General features: G+C 65.7%; 1 protein-coding gene across 1 annotated transcript; it reads right to left on the reverse strand.

The window, feature by feature from the left end:
- Positions 1-411: 411 nt before the first annotated feature.
- On the reverse strand, positions 412-8,189 carry LOC141478277 (filamin-C-like; the record flags this gene model as incomplete). The annotated part of the gene is made up of 6 exons (XM_074167381.1): positions 412-538; positions 3,930-4,067; positions 5,775-5,975; positions 6,823-6,985; positions 7,882-7,959; positions 8,071-8,189. Coding segments are annotated over 6 exons (826 nt in total), but the record flags the coding sequence as incomplete, so codon positions are not given.
- Between the last annotated feature and the right edge of the window lie 1,284 nt (positions 8,190-9,473).

A 9,473-nucleotide genomic window follows, 5' to 3' on the forward strand; every position in this document is an offset into this window, starting at 1 on the left:
TCCCATGGATGGGGGGGTCCCATGGATGGGGGGGGTCCCATGGGTGGGGGGCAGAGCTTCCTATGGGGGAGGGTGGGGGTGTCCCATGGATGGGGGGGGGTCCCATGGGGTGGGGTGGGGGTCCCACGAGGGGGTGGGGGGGTTCCTATGGGGGGGGGGGTCCCATGGGTGGGGGGCAGAGCTTCCTATGGGGGAGGGTGGGGGTGTCCCATGGGTGGGGGGGGGGGTCCCATGGGTGGGTGAGGGGGGGGGGTGTCCCCATGGTGTGGGGGCAGGGAAGGGGGGGGGGGGGGAGGTTCCCACGGGTGGAGGAAGGGGTTTCCGAGGATGGGGTTCCATGGGTGCAGGGTGGGGGTGTTCCCACGGGTGGGGGGGGGGGGGGGGGGAGAGGGGGGGGGGGGTGTCACTGACCTGCGGGGGATGGCGTAGCCCCCCCAGGTGATGGCCACCTGGTACTTGCCGGGCACCAGGGGGAGGTACTCGCACTCGTAGACGCCGTCGCCCGCGTCCCGCACCTTCACCGGCTCCTCCGTGCCCTCTGCGCACAAGGGGGGGGGGGGGGGTGGGGGGGTGGTGGTGAGGGGGGGGGGGGACGGACGGGGACACCCCCCCCCCATGGGCACCCCCCAACCACGTACCCACCCCACGGTGCCCCCCCCAACTGTGGGCATCCCTCCATGGACATCCCTATGGTGCCCCCCAACCGTGTACATCCCCCCATGGACAACCCCATGGTGCCCCCCAACCATATAAACCCCCATGGGCACCCTCCTGGTGCCCCCCCACGGACCTCCCCAACCATGTACCCACCCCATGGTGCCCCCCAACTATGGGCACCTCTCCATGGACAACCCAATGGTGCCCCTCAACCATACACCCACCCCATGGACCCCCCAACCATGCACCCACCCTATGGACAACCCCATGGTGCCCCCCAACCATATAAACCCCCATGGACACCCCCTCATAGACCCCCCCAACCATGTACCCAACCCATGGACAACCCCATGGTGCCCCCCAACCATATAAACCCCCATGAGCACCCCCCCATGGACCTCCCCAACCATGTACCCACCCCATGGTGCCCCCCAACTATGGGCACCTCTCCATGGACAACCCAATGGTGCCCCTCAACTATACACCCACCCCATGGTCCCCCCGACCATGCACCCACCCCATGGACAACCCCATGGTGCCCCCCAACCACGCACCCACCCCCTAGACAATCCCATGGTGCTCCCCAACCATGTACATTCCCCCATGGACAACCCCATGGTGCCCCCCAACCATATAAACCCCCATGGGCACCCCCCCATGGACCTCCCCAACCATGCACCCACCCTCATGGTGCCCCCCCCAACCATGCACCCACCCCACGGACAACCCCATGGTGCCCCCCAACCATGTAACATCCCCCCATGGACAACCCCATGGTGCCCCCCAACCATATAAACCCCCATGGGCACCCCCCCCCCCCATGGACCTCCCCAACCATGTACCCACCCCATGGTGCCCCCCAACTATGGGCACCTCTCCGTGGACAACCCAATGGTGCCCCTCAACCATACACCCACCCCATGGTCCCCCCAACCATGCACCCACCCCCTAGACAACTCCATGGTGCCCCCCAACCATACAACCCCCATGGGCACCTCCCTATGGACCTCCCCAACCATGTACCCACCTTCAAGGTGCCCCCCGACCATGCACCCACCCCATGGACAACTCCATGGTGCCCCCCAACCATACAACCTCTTGAGCACCCTCAAGGTGCCCCCCAACCACGCACCCACCCTCATGGTGCCCCCCCCGACCATGCACCCACCCCATGGACAACCCCATGGTGCTCCCCAACCACGTACATCCCCCCATGGACAACCCCATGGTGCCCCCCAACCATATAAACCCCCATGGGCACCCCCCCATGGACCTCCCCAACCATGTACCCACCCCGTGGTGCCCCCCCAACTATGGGCACCTCTCTGTGGACAACCCAATGGTGCCCCTCAACCATACACCCACCCCATGGTCCCCCCAACCATGCACCCACCCCATGGACAACCCCATGGTGCCCCCCAACCATATAAACCCCCATGGGCACCCCCCCCCCATGGACCTCCCCAACCATGTACCCACCCCATGGTGCCCCTCAACTATGGGCACCTCTCCGTGGACAACCCCATGGTGCTCCCCAACTATGTACATTCCCCCATGGACAACCCCATGGTGCCCCCCAACCATGTAACATCCCTCCATGGACATCCCTATGGTGCCCCCCAACCATGCACCCACCCCCTAGACAACTCCATGGTGCCCCCCAACCATACAACCCCCATGGGCACCTCCCCATGGACCTCCCCAACCATGTACCCACCTTCAAGGTGCCCCCCAACCATGCACCCACCCCATGGACAACTCCATGGTGCCCCCCAACCATACAACCTCTTGAGGACCCTCAAGGTGCCCCCCGACCATGCACCCACCCTCATGGTGCCCCCCCCGACCATGCACCCACCCCATGGACAACCCCATGGTGCTCCCCAACCACGTACATCCCCCCATGGACAACCCCATGGTGCCCCCCAACCATATAAACCCCCATGGGCACCCCCCCATGGACCTCCCCAACCATGTACCCACCCCATGGTGCCCCCCAACTATGGGCACCTCTCCGTGGACAACCCAATGGTGCCCCTCAACCATACACCCACCCCATGGTCCCCCCAACCATGCACCCACCCCACAGACAACCCCATGGTGCTCCCCAACCATGTAACATCCCTCCATGGACAACCCCATGGTGCCCCCCAACCATATAAACCCCCATGGGCACCCCCCCATGGACCTCCCCAACCACGTACCCACCCCATGGTGCCCCTCAACTATGGGCACCTCTCCGTGGACAACCCAATGGTGCCCCTCAACCATACACCCACCCCATGGACAACCCCATGGTGCCCCCCAACCATGTAACATCCCTCCATGGACATCCCTATGGTGCCCCCCAACCATGCACCCACCCCCTAGACAACTCCATGGTGCCCCCCAACCATACAACCCCCATGGGCACCTCCCTATGGACCTCCCCAACCATGTACCCACCTTCAAGGTGCCCCCCAACCATGCACCCACCCCATGGACAACTCCATGGTGCCCCCCAACCATACAACCTCTTGAGGACCCTCAAGGTGCCCCCTGACCATGCACCCACCCCATGGACAACCCCATGGTGCTCCCCAACCATGTACATCCCCCCATGGACAACCCCATGGTGCCCCCCAACCATATAAACCCCCATGGGCACCCCGCCATGGACCTCCCCAACCATGTACCCACCCCATGGTGCCCCTCAACTATGGGCACCTCTCCGTGGACAACCCAATGGTGCCCCTCAACCATACACCCACCCCATGGTCCCCCCAACCATGCACCCACCCCATGGACAACCCCATGGTGCTCCCCAACCATGTACATCCCCCCATGGACAACCCCATGGTGCCCCCCAACCATATAAACCCCCATGGGCACCCCCCCATGGACCTCCCCAACCACGTACCCACCCCATGGTGCCCCTCAACTATGGGCACCTCTCCGTGGACAACCCAATGGTGCCCCTCAACCATACACCCACCCCATGGACCCCCCAACCATGCACCCACCCCATGGACAACTCCATGGTGCCCCCCAACCATACAACCTCTTGAGGACCCTCAAGGTGCCCCCTGACCATGCACCCACCCCATGGACAACCCCATGGTGCTCCCCAACCACGTACATCCCTCCATGGAGAAACCCATGGTGCCCCCCAACCCTCAAGGTGCCCCCCAACCATGCATCCCTCCACTCATGGCCACCCCCACCCCCATGTCTTTGTGTCGTCCCCCCCCCAACCTCCCCCTCCCCTCCCCCCCCCCCCCCCGCCCACTCACTGGGTCCCTTGAGGAGCACCCGCAGGTCCCCGGTGCCGGCGCCCTTGGTCAGCACCCTGAAGTCGGCCACCTCCTGCACCCGCACCCCCTTGGGCTGCAGCCCCCGCCCGGTGGCCCGACAGGCCGAGGGGGTGCACGCTGCCGGCGGGGTGGGGGGGACACACACACACCCTCAGCACCCGACACCCCCCACCGTCACCCGGGGAGGGGGACGGGATGGGGTTACGGGCACCCATGGGGGGACGTGGGGTCCTCAGGGGCATAAGGGACCCCTGGGGGCACCCTGGGGATGGGGGGGGCCAAGGGTGCCACGGGGACACCCTGGGGACATATGGGACCCAACCCATGGGGACACTCTGGGGACATATGGGACCCATGGGGACACCTTGGGGACATATGGGACCCAACCCATGGGGACACCCTGGGGACATATGGGACCCATGGGGACACCCTGGGGATGGAGGGGTGGCATGGGGACACCATGGGACATAAGGGTGCCATGAGGACACCTTGGGGACACCCAGGGGACAGAGGGGTGGCATGGAGGCTATGGGTGCCACGGGGACACCCTGGGGACATAAGGGACCCATGGGGACACCTTGGGGACGCCGTGGGACATAAGGGACCCATGGGGACACCCTGGGGATGGAGGGGTGGCATGGGGACACCATGGGACATAAGGGTGCCATGAGGACACCTTGGGGACACCCAGGGGACAGAGGGGTGGCATGGAGGCTATGGGTGCCACGGGGACACCCTGGGGACATAAGGGACCCATGGGGACACCTTGGGGACGCCGTGGGACATAAGGGACCCATGGGTACGCCCTGGGGATGAAGGGGTGACATGGGGACACCATGGGACATAAGGGTGCCATGGGGACACCTTGGGGACACCCAGGGGACAGAGGGGTGGCATGGAGGCTACGGGTGCCACGGGGACACCCTGGGGACATAAGGGACCCATGGGGACGGAGGGGTGGCATGGGGCCCAAGGGACTCATGGGGACACCCTGGGGACATAAGGAACCCACGGAGACACCCAGAGGACAGAAGGGTGCCATGGGGACACCTTGGTGACACCATGGGACATAAGGGACACCCTGGGGACATAGGGGTGCCACAGGGACACTGTGGGACATAAGGCTGTTATGGGGACACTCTGGGGACATAAGGGACCCATGGGACAACCCTTGGGGCCATGGACAACCACGACACGGGGCACAGGGCCACCATGAGCACTGATGGGTGCCACGGGGCCACCAGGGGAATCGATGGGTGCCATGGGGCCACCATGGACACAGAGGTACCACAGGGCCACCAGGGTAATCGATGGGTGCCATGGGGCCACCATGGACACAAAGGCACCATGGGGCCACCAGGAGTATTGATGGGTGCCATGGGGCCACCAGGGGAATCGATGGGTGCCATGGGGCCACCATGGGCACAGAGGTACCACAGGGCCACCAGGGTAATCGATGGGTGCCATGGGGCCACCATGGACACAGAGGCACCATGGGGCCACCAGGGGAATCAATGGGTGCCATGGGGCCACCATGGACACAGAGGAACCATGGGGCCACCTGGGGTATTGATGGGTGCCATGGGGCCACCATGGACACAGAGGCACCATGGGGCCACCATGGACACAGAGGCACCATGGGGCCACCTGGGGTATTGATGGGTGCCATGGGGCCACCATGGACACAGAGGCACCATGGGGCCACCTGGGGTATTGATGGGTGCCATGGGGCCACCAGGGGAATCGATGGGTGCCACGGGGCCACCAGGGGCACCGATGGGTGCCATGGGGCCATCACGGGGACCCTCCCAGGGCAGGACTCACCTTCAGCCACGTTGACGGTGAAGGGGCTCTTGGGGATCTGGGCGCCAGCGTAGGTGACACAGATGGTGTGTGGCCCCTCCAGGACGGGCCGGTAGGTGCAGCGGTAGATGTTGTCCCCTTTGTCCTCCAGCATCACCTCCACCGTGTCCCGCCGGCCCTGGGGGTCCATGATCACTACCCCCACGTCGCCCGGGCCGGCCCCTGTCACCGTGAGGACACGGGCTTAGTGCCACCAGGCCATGTCACCATGAAGACACGGTCCTACTGCCACCAAGCCACGCCATGGCCATGCCACCATGAGGATGTGGCCCCAGACCCGCCAGGCCATGCCATGGCCATGTCACCATGAAAACATGGTTCCGCTGCCACCAAGTCATGCTATGGCCATGCCACCAGCAGGACATGGCCACCAGAGCCACCAAGAGGATGTGGCCCTAGAGCCACCAGGCCATCCCATGGCCATGGCACAAGGAGGACACAGTGTCGGTGCCACCCAGCCATGCCATGGCCATGCCACCATGAGGAAGGACATGGCCTCAGAGCCACCAGGCCACCTTATGGTCATGCCACCATGAGGATGTGACCCTCAATGCCACCCAGCACCACCATGGCCACACCACCATGAGGACGTGGCCCCAGAGCCACCAAGCTATGCCATGGCCATGCCACTCCCACCATGGGAACACATCTCCTGAGCCACGAGGCCATCTCATGGCCATGCCACCATGAGGACGTGGCCTCAGCGCCACCCAGCACCACCACGGCCATGCCACCATGAGAACGTGTCCCCTAAGCCACCAGGCCATGCCATGGCCATGGCACCATGAGGACGTGGCCTCAGTGCCACCAGGCCATGCCACCATGAGAACATGTCTCCTGAGCCACCAGGTCATCCCACGGCCATGCCACCACGAGGACATGCCCTCAATGCCACCCAGCACCACCACGGCCATGCCACAGCTCAGTGTCACCTCATGCCACGTCCCCACACCTCCCCGGAGCAGCGTCACCCACCCCGCCCCGTCGTGTGGTGGCCACCAGAGCCCACCTGCGGTGTAGATGTCGAAGTAGGTGGGCTTGTTGGCCACGTTGCCGACGGGCTCCAGGCCGGGGCCACGCGCTGTCACCTTGTTGGCGTCCCCCAGGGCCATGCCCACGTTGACGCCGAAGGGGCTTTTGTCGATGTTCTGCCCCGCGAACAGCACCGTCACCTGCGGGACAGGGAGGGGGTCAAGGGGTGGCCGTGTCCCCCAGTGCCACCCAGTACCTTGGTGACCTGGCCAAGGCCACGGGCTCAGTGCCACCAGGCCATGACGTTGCTGTGCCACCATAAGGACGTGATGGCAGTGGCACCCGGCCATGTCGCCATGAGGATGTGGCCCCAGAGCAACCAGGCCACCCCATGGCCAGGCCACCATGAGAACATAGCACCAGAGCCACCAGGTCATGCCATGACCATGTCACTATGAGGACATGGCCCAGAACCACCAGGCCATGCCATGACCATGCCACACCTCAATGTCCCCTGGCCATGCCACCATGAGGACAAGGCCCCAGAGCCACCAGGTCATGCCATGGCCAGGCCACCATGAGGACATGGCCCCAGAGCCACCAGGTGATGCCTTGGCCATGCTGCCATGAGGACGTGACCTCAGTGGCACCAGGCCATCATGGCCATGCCACCATGAGGACGTGGCCCCAGAGCCACCAGGTCATGCCATGGCTGTGCCACCATGAGGACGTGACCTCAGTCCCACCAGGTCATGCCATGGCCAGGCCACCATGAGGACATGTCTCCAGAGCCACCAGGTCATGCCATGCCCATGCCATCATGAGGACATGTCCCCAGAGCCACCAGGTCATGCCATGGACGTGCCACCATGAGGACATATCCCCAGAGCCACCAGGCCATGCCATGGCCAAGCCACCAGGGGGTGCTCCACCACAGGGGACACTAAGTGGGACATCCGGAGGACCCCCAGCACCATACCCTTGGGGACCCCACCACCCCTCTGTGCCACCCCCTTCCCTTGGGGGGGGGGGGGGGGGGGGGGGGGCACCCACCCCCCCTTGGAGACCCCGATGTGGGGGTGCTGTGGGTGCTCACCTTGTGTAGCCCCCCAACCTTGGGCACGTAGGTGACGCTGTACGTCCTCTTCTTGTCGTTGTTGGGCACCACCTTGGCCTGGAACCCCCCCAAAAAAAAAAGAGGGGGGGGGGGGTGACATAGAGTTGGGGACATCTCAAGGAAGGGGGGGGGGGACGACGGGGGACACCCCCACCCCCCCCAACCTACCTCCTCGGTGTGACCTTCGGGGTCCTCCACGTAGACCAGGACCTCTCCCACCCCGGCGTCGAGGGTCTCCACCGTGAACTGGGCCGGTCTCAGCACCACGTTCCCCTGGGGCTCGATACCTGTGGGGACCCCCCCAGGTCAGGGGACACCCCCCACCCCAGGTCAGGGGACATCCCCCACCCCCCAGGTCAGGGGACATCCCCCACCCCCCAAGTCCCCACCGCTTGGGATCTTCAGGTGGCCCTTGGAGGTGGCAGAAGGTCCCCCCTTCCCAGGTGTGGAGGGGGCTCCGGGGGTGTGGGGGGGCCCCTGGGGGGGGACACGGGATGGGACACTGGGCATGGGGGGGGGACACCTCGGGGTTGGAGGGGACCTGTGGGTCACCCACATGCCCTGACATCCTGTGTGTGTCCCCCCCGCTCCATGGCACCCGTGTCCCCTCCCCGTGGTGTCCCCCCATGTCCCCCCCATCCCCTCCCCATGCCACCCCTGGCCACGCTGTCCCCCCCCATGTCCCCCCCACCACGATGTCCCCCCTCCCCATGGTGTGTGTGTGTCCCCCCATGGTGTCCCCTCATGTCACCCATGTCCCCCCCACTATGGTGACCCCCATGTCCCCCCCATCCCCTCCCCATGTCACCCCACGGCCACGCTGTCCCCCCCATGTCCCCCCACAGCACCCATGCCCCCCCCCATGGTGTCCCCCATGTTCCCCCCCCCCCATGGTGTCCCCTCATGTCACCCATGTCCCCCCCACTACGGTGACCCCCATGTCCCCCCCATCCCCTCCCCATGTCACCCCATGGCCACGATGTCCCCCCCCATGTCCCCCCACCACGGTGTCCCCCATGTCCCCCCCCACGGTGTCCCCCCCATGTCCCCCCATAGCACCCATGCCCCCCCCATGGTGTCCCCCATGTTCCCCCCCCCATGGTGTCCCCTCATGTCACCCATGTCTCCCCCACTACGGTGACCCCCATGTCCCCCCCATCCCCTCCCCACGCCACCACTGGCCACGATGTCCCCCCCCATGTCCCCCCCCATGGTGTCCCCCATGTCCCCCCCCCCACGGTGTCCCCCATGTTCCCCCCCACAGTGTCCCCCCACGTCCCCCCCATCCCCTCCCCATGTCACCCCATGGCCACGCTGTCCCCCCCATGTCCCCCCCCCCACGGTGTCCCCCATGTTCCCCCCCCCGGTGTCCCCCCATGTCCCCCCCATCCCCTCCCCTCCCCATGTCACCCCATGGCCACGCTGTCCCCCCCATGTTTCCCCCCCCCCACGGTGTCCCCCCATGTCCCCCCCATCCCCTCCCCATGTCACCCCATGGCCACGCTGTCCCCCCCATGTCCCCCCTTAGCACCCATGTCCCCCCCCACGGTGTCCCCCATGTTCCCCCCCCC

The sequence above is a fragment of the Numenius arquata genome, unplaced genomic scaffold (assembly GCF_964106895.1).
Source record: "Numenius arquata unplaced genomic scaffold, bNumArq3.hap1.1 HAP1_SCAFFOLD_1824, whole genome shotgun sequence".
Lineage (NCBI taxonomy): Eukaryota > Metazoa > Chordata > Aves > Charadriiformes > Scolopacidae > Numenius > Numenius arquata.